General features: G+C 28.5%; 2 protein-coding genes and 1 pseudogene across 2 annotated transcripts; 1 reads left to right on the top strand and 2 right to left on the bottom strand.

Moving 5' to 3' along the window:
* Positions 1-256: 256 nt before the first annotated feature.
* On the bottom strand, positions 257-1,453 carry LOC149892139 (uncharacterized; annotated as a pseudogene).
* Positions 1,454-5,988: 4,535 nt separating this feature from the next.
* On the top strand, positions 5,989-7,717 carry LOC145188344 (myb/SANT-like DNA-binding domain-containing protein 3). The gene is made up of 3 exons (XM_090079985.1): positions 5,989-6,543; positions 6,850-6,995; positions 7,374-7,717. The coding sequence occupies exons 1-3, from the start codon at positions 6,254-6,256 to the stop codon at positions 7,715-7,717; spliced, it is 780 nt and encodes a 259-aa protein (XP_089936111.1). The 5' UTR covers positions 5,989-6,253.
* A 937-nt stretch (positions 7,718-8,654) lies between these two features.
* Positions 8,655-9,234, bottom strand: LOC149892138 (uncharacterized). Its single transcript, XM_090078064.1, has 2 exons — positions 9,016-9,234; positions 8,655-8,804 (listed from the first exon to the last, which is right to left on the bottom strand). The coding sequence occupies exons 1-2, from the start codon at positions 9,232-9,234 to the stop codon at positions 8,655-8,657; spliced, it is 369 nt and encodes a 122-aa protein (XP_089934190.1).
* Positions 9,235-21,150: the final 11,916 nt, after the last annotated feature.

The raw sequence follows: 21,150 nt of genomic DNA, 5'->3' as shown, positions 1-21,150 counted from the left end.
TTAATTTTTGATAATTGGATCTTGAAAATCTGACAATAAAGCATCTACTGAAATAATTTGATTTAAAGAACCCATTATATTTATAAGGGTAACATAATCAAATATATGATAACACTTTAACCTATGTATCATTCTCTCCACATGGATTTTTTCATTTGCAATTTGTTTGAACTGTTTCCTCAATAGTAAATTGTTCTCTACCCCTTAAAAATGATGGTAAAACAAGATTAGCGCCAAGTAGTCTAAGGTATTCAGCTTATGTAAAGCCATGGTCACTCATTACACTTTCACCTGGATTCCATAATGCTTGACTTAAAAATCCACTTTTAATTACAATTTCTTTATCAGAAATACTCCCTGGGTAGGCATTTGAAATAAATGTAAATCTTCCCCCAGGTGTAATTCCTACTAAAACTTTAACTGCTGTGTGACTTTTGTAATCTATATACATAATTTTGTGCATTAATAATTTAGATGGTGTTTCCACCTTAAACTCTACACAATCAATGATATACTTTACAGTTGGGAACTTTTCCTTCATTGATTGCAGCATTGTTTTCGTAATTTGCTCCATACTAGGCCATATACAGATTGATCCAAGTCTTATATACATAAAATTTTTCCATGTATTTACAGTATTTAAGACTGTTCCTTCTGAAATATTGTATAAAAACGATAAATGACGAAGATCGAAATTCCTGTGTAAATGACTCAATGTTAAAATAAATGCATCAAGTGGCTTTTATGCTCTTGGATGTCCGGTGGATGAACTTATTTTTGTTTTTTGGTTGTTGTATAAAATTGTTTCTTCCATTTTCACCAGGGTCTAAAAATTATAAAATAACTTTTAAAATGTTAATTGATGGAAAACCAGTATAATGATTACAACTTTCATCATTTTCCATAATATGATCAAAGAAACAAATGCAACGTACACCTAAAAATTCATTGCTCCTTTCTAAATCAACCTTTAATATGTGGTTCTCCTTTTCCAGTTCATATATGAGCAATAAAGAAGAATCTATTTCTATAACTGGCATTAAAAATGATGTTGATAAAGAGGAATTTACTTCATTTAGCGGCGGTAACAAAAATGTTGATGCAGACGAATCGTCATCGAAATTTTGAAGTTGAGGCCTGCATATTTTCTTTAAACATTGACTGAAACTTGGTGGTTTTCTAGATGTATCTGCTACTGAAAAGTTATTCCATAAGTGCAATATCGGCCTAGCATCTTTTATAAGTCTTATCCGTGTACCACTTCTATGGGGTTCTATGGATCATTTCTTGTAAGAAATGCTTTTGACATAATCGAGTAGATTTTGTTATTTTGAAATTATCTTTATTTTCTTGTCTTTTTACAAGTTGCACCAAATATTCTTATCTCCAGTTTTGGCTGGAAATGTGAAAAAACTAATATTTGTTGGAACTCTAAATCCATCTACAAAATCATAGCTATATGAAAAATATTCATAAGAAGCACATTGCAACCCAGATGATAATGCTATTTTTAAATATCGTTGATTTGTTTTGATTGTTACAAACACTGCCTCGTTTTCACGGAATGCTTTATGAAAAGGTCTATTCAAGATGCGAATATTAGCGATTTGTGGTATACTTTTGTACTTTCAACTTCAGATTAGAGCACTTTCCATTGATTTTGAGACCTATGTTTTTATACAATTCTTAATCAGCATAAAATTCTCTATCAGAATCAAACATAAAATTAGGGGGGGGGGGGAGGGGAGGGAGAAAGTGTAGTAGCGCCAGATAAATAATCATCGTTAACATCATATTACAATTGAAGTAAGTATATGAAATAGCTATATATACATTTTTATTAAATAAAGTAGAAAGGATTTTAATTTTTTAAATCGTTTTGTTTAATGCTTCAAATATTTTGTTTGTTTTAGTTTTTCTTTTAGCAGTTTTATTTTTATTATTTTATTTTTTAGAAGGAAAATAGGGGTATGGATGTTATTTAAAGTTATGCTAATGCTATTTCCATAAAAGGCTTATTGCTACTTTGAAATTTCTGTGATGCTATTAACCATTTTTGTTCTTTTTTAGAAAATTTAGAAAAATAAATGAAAATTTTGTGCCAACACTGAATGGCATGTTTCATGTTATTGTATGTAAAGGTTAAATTTTGTTATGAGGACTACAGTTCTTATTAAAAAAAAAAAAAAAGAAGAAGGTAAAGAGTATTGTTTGTAAATATATATTTTGTATCTTTTTAAATTTTCTTGCATCATTTTTAGAATTTTTGTTTGCACACGTTTATTTATGCTTTTTTGATGTATGTGTATGTGGTTGTTATAAATACGTTAAAAAAAGAATACTACTGCTTTACAAGAATACCAGAACTATATTTTGTTGTAACCACTATAAAAATATCATCAGTTCAAAATCAACAAGCAAACGTTTCTCACTCCTCACTCTCGGTCCGTACCGGAACCATCCCGACACACCGCACCTCGACACTCCGCGCTGATAGGAAAAAAGGAAATAGCCTTATAACTAGAGAACTGTTTAACATTTTGAAGTAATTTTTTTAACAAAGCATCAATTATGAGAAATTGTTTGTTTTTATATTTATTTATAAAAAAAGTCCGGTCTTTTTTAAAACCGGTTTCATTCCGGTTTTTTAGTTGGTTTATCCGGACTAATTCGATTTTTGATTAAAAAGATATAAAACCGATAGTTTTTGATATTTAAAACTGATATATCAGTTTTAAGTCTCTATTTAAGTCTGATATATCAGTTTATCTTTTTTAGGGGTTACAGGCATTTTTAGTCTCTAACTTATACTTTCATGTTAAATAAAAAAAGGAAATAACATAAGTATTTTATTATAAATAAAAGTAAAATAAATATTCCAGTAAGCATCGGCGTTACCGCACCGGCGGTAAAAAAATTTCGGTAAAATGCGGTAAAATGCGGTAAAACGCGTAATACGCATTTTTACCGCAGTGCGGTAAAAATGCGTATTACGCACTTTTACCGTATGCGGTAAAAATGCGTATTACGCATTTTTACGCTTTCTTGTAACAGAAGACGGTAAAATTGCGTAAAAATGCGTAAAATCGGTAAAAATGCGTAAAAATGCGTAAAATGCGTAAAAATGCGTAAAAACGGTAAAATTGCGTAAATACGGTAAAACTGCGTAAAAGCGGTAAAAATCGGTAATTTCGGTAAATTGTGATAAAAGTTTGTATAAGCGGTAATTATTATGGTAAAAAATTACTTTGTTTTTATCAAGTCAGATAGTTGTTAAATAATTAATTACCCTCTAAAATTAAATTAGTCTCCTATATAAGCTTGACAAAAGTCAAGAAAGACTAACAACCTCAAAGTTCTTCAGTGATCTGATTAGTATACCAAAATCACTACCGAATCAAACCAACTTCAAGAAACAATGTCTCTTTATTTATTTTACCAAGCTAGACAGAGAAGAGGATAACATCTCTGGCGCTGGCAGAAAATCAGGATTTGCTGAGTGCAATAAGTGCAAAAAAGTGATTAAGCTGTCTCAAGGTAGCACCAGTGGAGTTAAAGCTCATTTAAAGTAAGTGTTTTACTCTTACTATAATTTAGTATATTTTAAACCACTGATCTCAAAATATAACTAGATAGCGTATTCTATTGTTGTTTTCGAAAAAATATTGAAGCAAAAATTGGCCTTCCAAGATGGTGGCGATCAGAGCTCTTAGCGGTGAACCGATGTACATCTAATAAGACTATTGTAATATGAAAGAAAATAATTAAACAGTTTTGAAAGAAAAACAAGACAATGAAACAAATTTTTAAAAAGTTTATAGAAATGAAATGGTTTTAAAAAAATTAGACAATTAAAGAAATTAATTTAAATGTTAAAGTTCAAAATAGTCGATATAATTTTTTTATGTGCAATTTACGATTAAATTAATATTTATGTATAACTTATGTACCTTTTAGTTCTTAGTTACCCAATACAGTGTGCTAGAAGGTTGATAACACAACTGAATGGTAAGCGGCAGTGGTGTCTACCTACAATTTTGACAAATTTTATATTTTCAATAACGCAACATGCAGTTGTGCTACTAACCTTCTCAGGGCGTGTCTAGGGGATGTCTGCTACGTCGGTGGACATACCCAAAATATGTATCTTTATATATTTTTTCACAACTTCAATATTTTGAATAAATATGATGCGTCGGTAGATAAAAGCAAACAGAGCGAATAATTATAGCAAACTAAAGCAATAATTAAGCAAACTATACAAGGTTAATTGTTCGAACGGATGGTAAGAAGTTATTAATCCGGGATAACAGTTAGATTTACGATTTGGTATTTTATTATAGCGCTTTTCAAATCGAAAACGGTCTAAAGTTTATTAAAAAACGATTTATATATTAAACGGAGGTTGTTTTAATTTTTGACTTAAACAAATTAATAAAAAACTTGAATGGACATACCTTTTTTATTAAGTTATAAAGTACTTCATTTTTTAAATATTTTCTTTTGTTAATTTAAAAAAAATAAAAGTTATTATTTCTTAGAGAACAAATTCCGGAATTCCATTTCAATTACACCCTTAGTAAAGTTTTAGTCAAATTCTTTTGATATTTATCATCAGGAGGAGAAGACTACAGTTAACAACAAGCATATATTAAAATATATCAATGGACATCCCCAATTGTTTTATACAAAGCTGTGTATCTTTTTAATTACTTGCATTTTGAACAATATAAAAAGAAAGTAAGGGTTTTAAACACTAAAAATTAAATTCGGACTTACGTTTGTACATACACTAAGCCGTCTTACCTCATATATGCGTTTCTCAATGAGGAAGGGGGGGAGATGCTAAGATTTAACATTTTTGGGAAGGGGTTAAAATTGCGACTTATCCAAAAAAATTCCTGTACAGGCCCCTGCTTCTAGCACAAGCATTGGGTAGTTAAGAACTAAAAGATACGTAAGTTATACTGCAAATGCTAATTATTTTAAATTTGAGATTTCTGCACAAGTAAACAAATACTTTTTCTTCACTACTATTAAACAAACTAAATTGAAACAAACTAAAATTAAAACTCCTACTTAGTTTTACTGAGAATCTGTATTTTATCATATGTGCCCATAATTATGAAAGTGGTCTAAGTCAAAATTAAAAAAAAAATGAATTTATCACTTATTTCACACGACATGATTTTAAACTAAATATATTCAATGTAATTTTTACGATATCGTCAAAAATGAACCTTTAAAAAGTAGTTGTAATTACAACGTTATACGGAATTTTTAATTTATTCAAATGCGAATCATTAAATATCTCGAAATAAGAAATATGACTTAGACCACTTTCATAATTATGGGCTCATATTTATTCTAAAAAACGAAAAGCAGAAAGTTAACATACAACAAGCTATTGTAAGAATATGTTTTGTTAAATAAAAAAATATTTATACTTGAAGTTTATGTAATTATGTAATATTCCGTTATTTTTATGAAAAAGTCTTATGCTAAACAAAAAAATAGATTTTTATTTGAAACTTATCAATATTTGAGCTTAAGATATAAAATTTGATTATCATTAGTTTCTTAATTTTCATATAGCCGTTCGTTGTATCCGCCGCCTTCTTGAGAGGCCAAAACTGGCTTCGAAAAATTTTGCGTTTATATGAATAAACGAGCTGGCCCGGATAGCGATCCGGGCTAGTTTGTTTATTCATATAAACGCAAAATAAAATTAAGGGTGGAATGCAAGAACCGAACTTGAGTCAAGTTCGACTTGAAATCTCAAGTTCGACTTTGTCAAGTCAGACTTGAAAAACTGACTTGAGCGAATGCGTAAACGAGACTTGAAAATTTCAAGTTCGTGCTTGAGAAAGTCGAACTTGAAAAATAGCCGAGGCGTTGAATTCTGGGCGCTTATCGGAATATGCACTTCGCAACCAATAGGGGCAAAGGATTTTTTTTACGGGAAAAACCTTTTACTGAAACAAATTCGTTTAATGATATTTGTATAATATACGATCAATATATAAATTATATGACAATATAAATTACAATTTAACTACAGGTATTAGTTTAGTTAATCATGACACTTTTACAACTTTAAAGCAGTGAAAAGGAAAAGATAACAAATAAATGTGTTATTATAGTCTGTTTTTTTGTTTACTGCCTATTCTGTTTCCTTTTATCAAAATGAAAATTTTGTCGTAAATATTTATGATCGGAATTGCTCATCATATAAAAGAACAAAAATTTCAAAATGCATATCCACTATAGACTTTTTGCTTACTTTGTAAATATTTGTAAAATGAATTCTAAAAGACGAATTTTCAGTCAGCAAGAAAAATCACTTTTGATCAATATAATCAAAGACTACAAAGACATCGAAGAAAAGAAAACGGATAATGTCTCCCTTAAAAAAAAAAAATCTTTGTGGGAAGAAATAACGCAATTATTCAACAGCCAAGGCATCGGAGTTAAAAGAGATCAAAAAGAACTAAAGAAATGCTGGATGAACTCAAAGCAAAAAGCAAAACAATTTGTTGATTTGTAAGTACCAAATAAAGAAAAAAAAACAAAGATTATTTTTATAGGCAAGCACCCAGTAAACATAAGACATGTTTTAGACATCTAAAAGAAGTCTTGTGTACATTTAGCAAACGTTATTTATATCGAAAAATGTTATTAAAATATGAATTGTGGGACAATGATTTTCTTGTCCAAACTGTATGGTTACCAGTAAAGTTTATACAGTGCTGGACTTCTCTCTGTCAGACTTTTACAACATGTTTTCTTGTCGATATTACTTTAAAGTTAATAATATGGGGTTTTTCTAACCAATTCTTTGGATTTTAGTGAAAGAAAAGAGCTAAACAAAACTGGCGGAGGTCCTAGTCAAACTCCTGTTCCGTCACAGGAAATTGAAAGCGTTCTGCAGATATTACCACCAAAATCATTGAATCCTATTTTGACACCATTTGGGGATGATGCTATACTGCAATGTAATTTTATTTTATTTTTTAATTTTATTTCTTTTTAATACTATATATTTATTTATTTTTTTAATTTCATATTTTATTTTTCAATTTTATCTTTTTTCTTAAATTTTAATGAAAATTAAGGTTTTTTACAAATACTGACAAAACTAATTATTTTAAACAAACTTGGTTTTCTCAATGCTAAAACTATATATATATATATATATATATATATATATATATATATATATATATATATATATATATATATATATATATATATATATATATATATACACACACACACACACACATATATAGACATACATATATATATATATATATATATATATATATACACACACATTTTTCATCATTTAAATATATTATTTATTTATATAGGTATTCCGAACGAGTCAATGGAGATCACATATGGAGACAGGACTTCTGATACTATTGGGCCAATCATAGAAACAGAAAAGAAAACTTTTACTGAGCCTTTGATTGCATCTGGTTCATTAACACATGAAAAAGAACAATGCTCAACATTAAAAATGATATCTCTTTCTAAAAAAATCGAAAAAAAGCAATATAATGAAATTCATGAACTTGATAAAGAACTAATGCAAAAACAAATAGAAATAGCTAACATAAAAATAAACTTACTCCAGCAAAAGCAACAATACAAACTAAAAGAACATGAAATTAAAATGGAAATTTACCAAAAAAAATTGTCACAGTTATAAGTATTAAAAAAAACACAACAGAATTATTCTAATTGAGGAAAATTATTTTCAAACGACATCAGATCTGGTGTTTTTTATTTTATGTTTTAAATTATTATTTTATTTCTTAGTGAAATTGTTTTTTGATATATAGTACTAATTTGAAATGTATTTTTTTTTTTTGAAATAATATGCAAATATAACTTTTATCTATAATCAGACAAACAAAAAAAATTTTTTAAAAAAATTGGTCCACAATTTGATTTCTTTTTGCTTCTCCATAAATATCTCTTGTAAATGCTTCAGCGCCATCTTCTTGATTGCTATTTTGTATTTCATTGTCTTCCCAATGATCATTTTCTAGAAGGGCAATGTTGTGAAGCACAAAACAGGATACAATTATGGCTATGGAATTTTGTAATTTAGTTCGTAAGGGAATGCTAAGACAAGGAAATCGTTTTTTTAATATACCAAAACAACATTCAACTGCCATACGTGTACTTCTCAAACTGTAATTGTATTGGATTTCATTTTCATTTTTTGGGTTTGAAAAAGGTGTCATTAAATATTGTTTACAAGGATAGCCAGAATCACCTATAACATGAACATGTTGGCAAGCTTCTAAAACTTCTTTAATAGCTGAGTTGGAAAAAACTCGTGAATCATGAACACTTCCAGGCCATTGAACACAAGCAGATAAAATTTCTTTTGAAGGACCTGCAATGACCTGGCAATTCAAAGAAAAAAACCCCTTTCTGTTTCGATATATTTCTGGGTTTTCTCCACCAGGGTTTATTATAGGAATATGTGTTCCATCAATTGCTCCTATACATCCTGGGAATCTTTGAATTTGGTAAAATATAAACAATGGTTGACAAATATAAATATTTTTGTTATCAAAGAAAATTTTAGAGTTTGTATGAAATAGCAAAATGCAAATATCCATGAAAACTTATAATCACCTTTGTTGAATTATCAAAGAATCAGCTTCTGTTGGAAACTTTATATACTGATATCTTTTGTTGGCAATTTGAATTGAAATGTTTTTAACTACTCGACAAACAGTTGACTGATTAACTTTCAGCTCCTCCAAAGCTCCTATTACTCTCTAAAAGAGTGTACTTAATTAGATCAAATCATACAAATTTAAATGTGAAGTACTTTATTTATTGTTACTTGAGTATATGATTACTTTATTTGTTGTTATAAAATGGTGTTATTTAAAAACATAATACAAAATCTACAATAAGAATACAATAAGAATACAATACAATAAAAAGGTACCATTGTCTAATACCATTTCTTGAATATCTACTCACTTGGAATGAACCAGTAGCATAAAACCGAAATGCAATAGCCAGTTGTTGTACAGATGAAAGAGGGCACCCTCGATTGCTAACATTGTTGTTAATAATGTCATTAGCCAATATTAAAAAGGTTTCTTTGGAAAATCTGTAGCGCCTTTTAAATTCTATATCATTATAAACTTCTAAAGGATTGGCTCTGTCAATAATAAACCTTGGAATGAGATTTGGCATATTTCTTCTTCTTCTTCTTCTTCTTCTTCTTCTTCTAAAATTCAGCTCATACCGATTCATTTTTGAACGTTTTAAAACAATTTTTTTTTAATACTTCATATTATAACTACTTCTTCTCGTGAATTCTCTTTTACTCCTTTTACATGTATCACTTCTTTGTATAACTGCAACTGTTTATTACTAAATGGAATTTACTTTTATACTGTATCACAAAAACGTGCCTTAATCAACAGCTTTTATAATGGTAGGAAGTTCGACATTTCAAAAAGCTAATAAACATTTCTAATGGCATCAAAATATGACATGTTGGATCATTACATACGAGTTACAGGATGTTTTAAAAGACACACGTTTTCGCAATGTTAATATTCAGTTTTCTGTAATGAATTCATTTAAAAATATACTTTCACAATGTAACCTTCTAAATTAATTAGGTGAATATGCCCAAGTAACTACTTTTGCTTGTTAAAAACTCATTTTCATACTTGCAAAGGTTGTAATAAGTTATATAGTAATAGTAAAGTTTTGTTACGCATCAGCAAAATGATAATGGCGGTCTGTTTTTTTTTTCAAGTTTGGTTTCAAGATTGGTCTGGAGCAGACTTGAAAAAATGACTTGAAAATTCAAAAATTCTCGTTTTTCAAGTCTGACTTCAGTTCAAGTTCGCTTCTTGCATTCCGTTCAAGTCAGACTTGAGATTTGAAGTCTGACTTGAAATTTCAAGTCGGGTTCTTGCATTTGGAAGGAATTTTTGCTCTCTCAAGTCTGGTTTGAAGTCAGACTTGAAAAAGGTCTATTTTTAGCGGTTTTCAAGTCTGACTTGAGTTGAAGTTCGTTTTGTGCATTCGCTCAAGTCGCACTTAGGGTGGAATGCAAGAACCGAACTTGAGTCAAGTTCGACTTGAAATCTCAAGTTCGACTTTGTCAAGTCAGACTTGAAAAATTGACTTGAGCGAATGCGTAAACGAGACTTGAAAATTTCAAGTTCGTGCTTGAGAAAGTCGAACTTGAAAAATAGTCGAGGCGTTGAATTTAGGGCGTTTATCGGAAAATGCACTTCGCAACCAATAGCGGTAATGGATTTTTTTTACGGGAAAAACCTTTTACTGAAACAAATTCCGTGTAATGATATTTGTATAGTATACGATTAAATAAAAAGTTAATAACAGTAAAAAAAAAAAAAGTTCTTGCTATGTATTTTTCATCAGAAAAATAAATTCATCTTGGCACTTTCAGTTCCAAATCCTAAGTTGTTGGTAAACAACGGTTGGTCATATGTACCACTTAAGTGATCAAGACAATTTCTCTTGATTTCTCCATTTTAACAGATTCCATTTGAATTAAAATACATGGAAATGTTCTAGAAAATGCAGAATCTTATTTTGACGCTTTTTGGGGATGATACTATACTACAATGTATTTTTATTTATCTTTTTACTAATACTTTAATGAAAATAATGGTTTTTTTTTTAAAAATACTGAGAAAATTACTTTAAACAAAATTAGTTTTCTCAATACTAATACTACATAATACTATGTGTGTGTGTGTGTATATATATATATATATATATATATATATATATATATATATATATATATATATATATATATATATATATATACCTACACATATATATACCATTAACATATGTAAGTATACCATTTACATATGTAAGTCAATAGAGATCACATATGGAGACAGGTCTTCTGAAATTATTGGGCCACTTATAGAAACAGAAAAGAAAACTTTTAAAAACCATTGATAGCATCTTGCTCATTAACACATGAAAAAGAACAAAGTTTAACGTTAAATAAAAATCTCTTAATAAAAAAAAATACAAAAAAGCAATATAATGAAATTCATGATCTTGATAAAGAACTAATGCAAAAACAAATAGAAATAGATGATATAAAAAAAACTCTCTCCAGAAAAAGCAACAATACAAACAAAACTTTGTGAAAATTTTAACTGTGAAAATTTTCACAAAGTTTTAAAAAAGCAACACAACAGAATTATTCTATGTGAGGATTATTATTTTCTAACAATATCAGATCCAAATTGTTTTTGGAATGTTTGAATTTATCACTTTATTTTTTATTGAAATTGTTTTTTTCATATATAATACTATTTTGAAATATAAAATGTAATTCTTTTGAAATAATATGTAGTATAAATATTTGAAAATAATGTTTTTGTTATTAGACCCTTTATCCATTATCAGACACAAATTTTTTTTAAAAAAAATAAGTCTGAAATTTGACTTTTGCTTTGTTTCTGCAAAAATATCTTTAGTGAATGCTTTAGCACCACATTCTTCATTGCTATTTTGTATTTCATTGCCTCCACAATAATCATTTTGTAGAAGGGCAATGTTGTGAAGCACAAAACAGGATATTATTATAGCTATGGAATTTTGCAGTTTTGTTCCTAAGGGAATGTTAAGACAAGGGTATTGTTTTTTTTTGATATACCAAAACAATATTCAACAACAACATTCAACATGGGTGTACTTCTCATGTTGTAATTGTATCTGATTTCATTTTCATTTTTGGGTTAGAAAAAGTTGTCATTAAATATTGTTTATAAGGATAGCCAGAATCACCTGAAACATGAACATGTTGGCGAGCTTCTAAAACTTGTTTAATAGCTGAGTTAGCAAAAACAAATGAATCCTGAACAATTCCAGGCCATTGAACACAAGCAGATAAAATTTCATATGAAGCACCTGCAATGACCTGGCAATTCAAAAAAAAAATCCCTTTTTGTTTCGATAAATTTCTGCGCTTTCTCCACAAGGAATTATTATAGGAATATGTGTTCATTAATTGCTTCTATACATCCTGGGAATCCTTGAATTTGGTAAAATCTTAATAATGGTTGATAAATATAAATATTTTCTTTATCTAAGAAAAGTTTGAAGTTTGTATGAAATAGCAAAATCAGATATCCATGAAAACTTATAAGCACTTTTGCTAAATTATCAAAAAATCAGCTTCTGTTGGAAACTTTATGTACTGATATCTTTTGTTAGCCATTCGAATTGAAATGTTCTAAACCACTGGACAAACAGTTGAGTTTCAGCTCTTCCAAATCTCCTATTATTCTCTAAAAGAGTTTATTTATTGTTATAATCATTTGTTGGTATAAAATGTTGTTATTTAAAAACGTAATGTAAAATCTACAATAAGAAGGTGCCATTTTCTGATACCGTTTCTTGAATATCTACTCACTTGGAATGAACCAGTAGCATAAAACCGAAATGCAATAGCCAGTTGTTGTACAGTTGAAAGAGGACACCCTCGATTGTTAACATTGTTGTTAATAATGTCATTAGCTAATATTAAAAAGGTTTTTATTGGAAAATCTGTAGCACCTTTTAAATTCTATACCGTGGTAAACTTCTAAAGGATTAGCTCTGTCAATAATAAACCTTGGTATGTGACTTGGCTTATTTTTTCTTCTTCTTCTTCTAAAATTCAGCTCATACCGATTCATTTTTGAACATTTAAAAAAAAGTTCTTTTAATACTTCATGTAATTGTAACTACTTCTCAAAAACTCTCTTTTACTCCTTTTACACGTATCACCTCTTTGTATAACTGCAACTATTTATTACTAAATGGAATTTACTTTTATACTGTATCACAAAAATGTGCCTTAATCAACAGCCTTTTATAATGCTAGGATGTTCGACATTTCAAAAAGCTAATAAACATTTCTAATGGCATCAAAATATGACATGTTGAATCATTACATACGAGTTACAGGATGTTTTAAAAGACACACGTTTTCGCAATGTTAATATTCAGTTTTCTGTAATGAATTCATTTAAAAATATACTTTCACAATGTAACCTTCTAAATTAATTAGGTGAATATGCCCAAGTAACTACTTTTGCTTGTTAAAAACTCATTTTCATACTTGCAAAGGTTGTAATAAGTTATATAGTAATAGTAAAGTTTTGTTACGCATCAGCAAAATGATAATGGCGGTCTGTTTTTTTTTCAAGTTTGGTTTCAAGATTGGTCTGGAGCAGACTTGAAAAAATGACTTGAAAATTCAGGGTGGAATGCAAGAACCGAACTTGAGTCAAGTTCGACTTGAAATCTCAAGTTCGACTTTGTCAAGTCAGACTTGAAAAATTGACTTGAGCGAATGCGTAAACGAGACTTGAAAATTTCAAGTTCGTGCTTGAGAAAGTCGAACTTGAAAAATAGTCGAGGCGTTGAATTTAGGGCGTTTATCGGAAAATGCACTTCGCAACCAATAGCGGTAATGGATTTTTTTTACGGGAAAAACCTTTTACTGAAACAAATTCCGTGTAATGATATTTGTATAGTATACGATTAAATAAAAAGTTTATAACAGTAAAAAAAAAAAAAGTTCTTGCTATGTATTTTTCATCAGAAAAACAAATTCATCTTGGCACTTTCAGTTCCAAATCCTAAGTTGTTGGTAAACAACGGTTGGTCATATGTACCACTTAAGTGATCAAGACAATTTCTCTTGATTTCTCCATTTTAACAGATTCCATTTGAATTAAAATACATGGAAATGTTCTAGAAAATGCAGAATCTTATTTTGACGCTTTTTGGGGATGATACTATACTACAATGTATTTTTATTTATCTTTTTACTAATACTTTAATGAAAATAATGGTTTTTTTTTTAAAAATACTGAGAAAATTACTTTAAACAAAATTAGTTTTCTCAATACTAATACTACATAATACTATGTGTGTGTGTGTGTATATATATATATATATATATATATATATATATATATATATATATATATATATATATATATATATATATATATATATATATATATATATATATATATATATATATATATATATACCTACACATATATATACCATTAACATATGTAAGTATACCATTTACATATGTAAGTCAATAGAGATCACATATGGAGACAGGTCTTCTGAAATTATTGGGCCACTTATAGAAACAGAAAAGAAAACTTTTAAAAACCATTGATAGCATCTTGCTCATTAACACATGAAAAAGAACAAAGTTTAACGTTAAATAAAAATCTCTTAATAAAAAAAAATACAAAAAAGCAATATAATGAAATTCATGATCTTGATAAAGAACTAATGCAAAAACAAATAGAAATAGATGATATAAAAAAAAACTCTCTCCAGAAAAAGCAACAATACAAACAAGACTTTGTGAAAATTTTAACTGTGAAAATTTTCACAAAGTTTTAAAAAAGCAACACAACAGAATTATTCTATGTGAGGATTATTATTTTCAAAAAATATCAGATCCAAATTGGTGTCATTAAATATTGTTTATAAGGATGTCTATAAGGATGTTTATAAGGTGTCATTAAATATTGTTTATAAGGATAGCCAGAATCACCTGAAACATGAACATGTTGGCGAGCTTCTAAAACTTGTTTAATAGCTGAGTTAGCAAAAACAAATGAATCCTGAACAATTCCAGGCCATTGAACACAAGCAGATAAAATTTCATATGAAGCACCTGCAATGACCTGGCAATTCAAAAAAAAAATCCCTTTTTGTTTCGATAAATTTCTGCGCTTTCTCCACAAGGAATTATTATAGGAATATGTGTTCATTAATTGCTTCTATACATCCTGGGAATCCTTGAATTTGGTAAAATCTTAATAATGGTTGATAAATATAAATATTTTCTTTATCTAAGAAAAGTTTGAAGTTTGTATGAAATAGCAAAATCAGATATCCATGAAAACTTATAAGCACTTTTGCTAAATTATCAAAAAATCAGCTTCTGTTGGAAACTTTATGTACTGATATCTTTTGTTAGCCATTCGAATTGAAATGTTCTAAACCACTGGACAAACAGTTGAGTTTCAGCTCTTCCAAATCTCCTATTATTCTCTAAAAGAGTTTATTTATTGTTATAATCATTTGTTGGTATAAAATGTTGTTATTTAAAAACGTAATGTAAAATCTACAATAAGAAGGTGCCATTTTCTGATACCGTTTCTTGAATATCTACTCACTTGGAATGAACCAGTAGCATAAAACCGAAATGCAATAGCCAGTTGTTGTACAGTTGAAAGAGGGCACCCTCGATTGTTAACATTGTTGTTAACAATGTCATTAGCTAATATTAAAAAGTTTTTTTTGGAAAATCTGTAGCACCTTTTAAATTCTATACCGTGGTAAACTTCTAAAGGATTAGCTCTGTCAATAATAAACCTTGGTATGTGACTTGGCTTATTTTTTCTTCTTCTTCTTCTAAAATTCAGCTCATATCGATTCATTTTTAAACATTTAAAAAAAAGTTCTTTTAATACTTCATGTAATTGTAACTACTTCTCATGAACTCTCTTTTACTCCTTTTACACGTATCACCTCTTTGTATAACTGCAACTATTTATTACTAAATGGAATTTACTTTTATACTGTATCACAAAAATGTGCCTTAATCAACAGCCTTTTATAATGCTAGGATGTTCGACATTTCAAAAAGCTAATAAACATTTCTAATGGCATCAAAATATGACATGTTGAATCATTACATACGAGTTACAGGATGTTTTAAAAGACACACGTTTTCGCAATGTTAATATTCAGTTTTCTGTAATGAATTCATTAAAAAATATACTTTCACAATGTAACCTTCTAAATTAATTAGGTGAATATGCCCAAGTAACTACTTTTGCTTGTTAAAAACTCATTTTCATACTTGCAAAGGTTGTAATAAGTTATATAGTAATAGTAAAGTTTTGTTACGCATCAGCAAAATGATAATGGCGGTCTGTTTTTTTTTCAAGTTTGGTTTCAAGATTGGTCTGGAGCAGACTTGAAAAAATGACTTGAAAATTCAGGGTGGAATGCAAGAACCGAACTTGAGTCAAGTTCGACTTGAAATCTCAAGTTCGACTTTGTCAAGTCAGACTTGAAAAATTGACTTGAGCGAATGCGTAAACGAGACTTGAAAATTTCAAGTTCGTGCTTGAGAAAGTCGAACTTGAAAAATAGTCGAGGCGTTGAATTTAGGGCGTTTATCGGAAAATGCACTTCGCAACCAATAGCGGTAATGGATTTTTTTTACGGGAAAAACCTTTTACTGAAACAAATTCCGTGTAATGATATTTGTATAGTATACGATTAAATAAAAAGTTTATAACAGTAAAAAAAAAAAAAGTTCTTGCTATGTATTTTTCATCAGAAAAACAAATTCATCTTGGCACTTTCAGTTCCAAATCCTAAGTTGTTGGTAAACAACGGTTGGTCATATGTACCACTTAAGTGATCAAGACAATTTCTCTTGATTTCTCCATTTTAACAGATTCCATTTGAATTAAAATACATGGAAATGTTCTAGAAAATGCAGAATCTTATTTTGACGCTTTTTGGGGATGATACTATACTACAATGTATTTTTATTTATCTTTTTACTAATACTTTAATGAAAATAATGGTTTTTTTTTTAAAAATACTGAGAAAATTACTTTAAACAAAATTAGTTTTCTCAATACTAATACTACATAATACTATGTGTGTGTGTGTGTATATATATATATATATATATATATATATATATATATATATATATATATATATATATATATATATATATATATATATATATATATATATATATACCTACACATATATATACCATTAACATATGTAAGTATACCATTTACATATGTAAGTCAATAGAGATCACATATGGAGACAGGTCTTCTGAAATTATTGGGCCACTTATAGAAACAGAAAAGAAAACTTTTAAAAACCATTGATAGCATCTTGCTCATTAACACATGAAAAAGAACAAAGTTTAACGTTAAATAAAAATCTCTTAATAAAAAAAAATACAAAAAAGCAATATAATGAAATTCATGATCTTGATAAAGAACTAATGCAAAAACAAATAGAAATAGATGATATAAAAAAAAACTCTCTCCAGAAAAAGCAACAATACAAACAAGACTTTGTGAAAATTTTAACTGTGAAAATTTTCACAAAGTTTTAAAAAAGCAACACAACAGAATTATTCTATGTGAGGATTATTATTTTCAAAAAATATCAGATCCAAATTGGTGTCATTAAATATTGTTTATAAGGATGTCTATAAGGATGTTTATAAGGTGTCATTAAATATTGTTTATAAGGATAGCCAGAATCACCTGAAACATGAACATGTTGGCGAGCTTCTAAAACTTGTTTAATAGCTGAGTTAGCAAAAACAAATGAATCCTGAACAATTCCAGGCCATTGAACACAAGCAGATAAAATTTCATATGAAGCACCTGCAATGACCTGGCAATTCAAAAAAAAAATCCCTTTTTGTTTCGATAAATTTCTGCGCTTTCTCCACAAGGAATTATTATAGGAATATGTGTTCATTAATTGCTTCTATACATCCTGGGAATCCTTGAATTTGGTAAAATCTTAATAATGGTTGATAAATATAAATATTTTCTTTATCTAAGAAAAGTTTGAAGTTTGTATGAAATAGCAAAATCAGATATCCATGAAAACTTATAAGCACTTTTGCTAAATTATCAAAAAATCAGCTTCTGTTGGAAACTTTATGTACTGATATCTTTTGTTAGCCATTCGAATTGAAATGTTCTAAACCACTGGACAAACAGTTGAGTTTCAGCTCTTCCAAATCTCCTATTATTCTCTAAAAGAGTTTATTTATTGTTATAATCATTTGTTGGTATAAAATGTTGTTATTTAAAAACGTAATGTAAAATCTACAATAAGAAGGTGCCATTTTCTGATACCGTTTCTTGAATATCTACTCACTTGGAATGAACCAGTAGCATAAAACCGAAATGCAATAGCCAGTTGTTGTACAGTTGAAAGAGGGCACCCTCGATTGTTAACATTGTTGTTAACAATGTCATTAGCTAATATTAAAAAGTTTTTTTTGGAAAATCTGTAGCACCTTTTAAATTCTATACCGTGGTAAACTTCTAAAGGATTAGCTCTGTCAATAATAAACCTTGGTATGTGACTTGGCTTATTTTTTCTTCTTCTTCTTCTAAAATTCAGCTCATATCGATTCATTTTTAAACATTTAAAAAAAAGTTCTTTTAATACTTCATGTAATTGTAACTACTTCTCATGAACTCTCTTTTACTCCTTTTACACGTATCACCTCTTTGTATAACTGCAACTATTTATTACTAAATGGAATTTACTTTTATACTGTATCACAAAAATGTGCCTTAATCAACAGCCTTTTATAATGCTAGGATGTTCGACATTTCAAAAAGCTAATAAACATTTCTAATGGCATCAAAATATGACATGTTGAATCATTACATACGAGTTACAGGATGTTTTAAAAGACACACGTTTTCGCAATGTTAATATTCAGTTTTCTGTAATGAATTCATTAAAAAATATACTTTCACAATGTAACCTTCTAAATTAATTAGGTGAATATGCCCAAGTAACTACTTTTGCTTGTTAAAAACTCATTTTCATACTTGCAAAGGTTGTAATAAGTTATATAGTAATAGTAAAGTTTTGTTACGCATCAGCAAAATGATAATGGCGGTCTGTTTTTTTTTCAAGTTTGGTTTCAAGATTGGTCTGGAGCAGACTTGAAAAAATGACTTGAAAATTCAGGGTGGAATGCAAGAACCGAACTTGAGTCAAGTTCGACTTGAAATCTCAAGTTCGACTTTGTCAAGTCAGACTTGAAAAATTGACTTGAGCGAATGCGTAAACGAGACTTGAAAATTTCAAGTTCGTGCTTGAGAAAGTCGAACTTGAAAAATAGTCGAGGCGTTGAATTTAGGGCGTTTATCGGAAAATGCACTTCGCAACCAATAGCGGTAATGGATTTTTTTTACGGGAAAAACCTTTTACTGAAACAAATTCCGTGTAATGATATTTGTATAGTATACGATTAAATAAAAAGTTTATAACAGTAAAAAAAAAAAAAGTTCTTGCTATGTATTTTTCATCAGAAAAACAAATTCATCTTGGCACTTTCAGTTCCAAATCCTAAGTTGTTGGTAAACAACGGTTGGTCATATGTACCACTTAAGTGATCAAGACAATTTCTCTTGATTTCTCCATTTTAACAGATTCCATTTGAATTAAAATACATGGAAATGTTCTAGAAAATGCAGAATCTTATTTTGACGCTTTTTGGGGATGATACTATACTACAATGTATTTTTATTTATCTTTTTACTAATACTTTAATGAAAATAATGGTTTTTTTTTTAAAAATACTGAGAAAATTACTTTAAACAAAATTAGTTTTCTCAATACTAATACTACATAATACTATGTGTGTGTGTGTGTGTGTGTGTGTGTGTGTGTGTATATATATATATATATATATATATATATATATATATATATATATATATATATATATATATATATATATATATGTATACCTACACATATATATACCATTAACATATGTAAGTATACCATTTACATATGTAAGTCAATAGAGATCACATATGGAGACAGGTCTTCTGAAATTATTGGGCCACTTATAGAAACAGAAAAGAAAACTTTTAAAAACCATTGATAGCATCTTGCTCATTAACACATGAAAAAGAACAAAGTTTAACGTTAAACAAAAATCTCTTAATAAAAAAAAATACAAAAAAGCAATATAATGAAATTCATGATCTTGATAAAGAACTAATGCAAAAACAAATAGAAATAGATGATATAAAAAAAACTCTCTCCAGAAAAAGCAACAATACAAACAAAACTTTGTGAAAATTTTAACTGTGAAAATTTTCACAAAGTTTTAAAAAAGCAACACAACAGAATTATTCTATGTGAGGATTATTATTTTCTAACAATATCAGATCCAAATTGTTTTTGGAATGTTTGAATTTATCACTTTATTTTTTATTGAAATTGTTTTTTTCATATATAATACTATTTTGAAATATAAAATGTAATTCTTTTGAAATAATATGTAGTATAAATATTTGAAAATAATGTTTTTGTTATTAGACCCTTTATCCATTATCAGACACAATTTTTTTTTAAAAAAAATAAGTCTGAAATTTGACTTTTGCTTTGTTTCTGCAAAAATATCTTTAGTGAATGCTTTAGCACCACATTCTTCATTGCTATTTTGTATTTCATTGCCTCCACAATAATCATTTTGTAGAAGGGCAATGTTGTGAAGCACAAAACAGGATATTATTATAGCTATGGAATTTTGCAGTTTTGTTCCTAAGGGAATGTTAATGCAAGGGTATTGTTTTTTTTTGATATACCAAAACAATATTCAACAACAACATTCAACATGTGTGTACTTCTCAAGTTGTAATTGTATCTGATTTCATTTTCATTTTTGGGTTAGAAAAAGGTGTCATTAAATATTGTTTATAAGGATAGCCAGAATCACCTGAAACATGAACATGTTGGCGAGCTTCTAAAACCTGTTTAATAGCTGAGTTAGCAAAAACAAATGAATCCTGAACAATTCCAGGCCATTGAACATAAGCAGATAAAATTTCATGAAGCACCTGCAATGACCTGGCAATTCAAAAAAAAAATCCCTTTTTGTTTCGATAAATTTCTGCACTTTCTCCACAAGGAATTATTATAGGAATATGTGTTCATTAATTGCTTCTATACATCCTGGGAATCCTTGAATTTGGTAAAATCTAAATAATGGTTGATAAATATAAATATTTTCTTTATCTAAGAAAAGTTTGAAGTTTGTATGAAATAGCAAAATCAGATATCCATGAAAACTTATAAGCACTTTTGCTAAATTATCAAAAAATCAGCTTCTGTTGGAAACTTTATGTACTGATATCTTTTGTTAGCCATTCGAATTGAAATGTTCTAAACCACTGGACAAACAGTTGAGTTTCAGCTCTTCCAAATCTCCTATTATTCTCTAAAAGAGTTTATTTATTGTTATAATCATTT

Source organism: Hydra viridissima, unplaced genomic scaffold (genome assembly GCF_058129835.1).
Source record: "Hydra viridissima isolate aposymbiotic clone 2 unplaced genomic scaffold, HvirCarnegie_v1 scaffold_2, whole genome shotgun sequence".
NCBI lineage: Eukaryota > Metazoa > Cnidaria > Hydrozoa > Anthoathecata > Hydridae > Hydra > Hydra viridissima.
The sequence above is the reverse complement of the archived record's forward strand: the minus strand, read 5'-3'. Positions and strand labels throughout refer to the sequence as shown.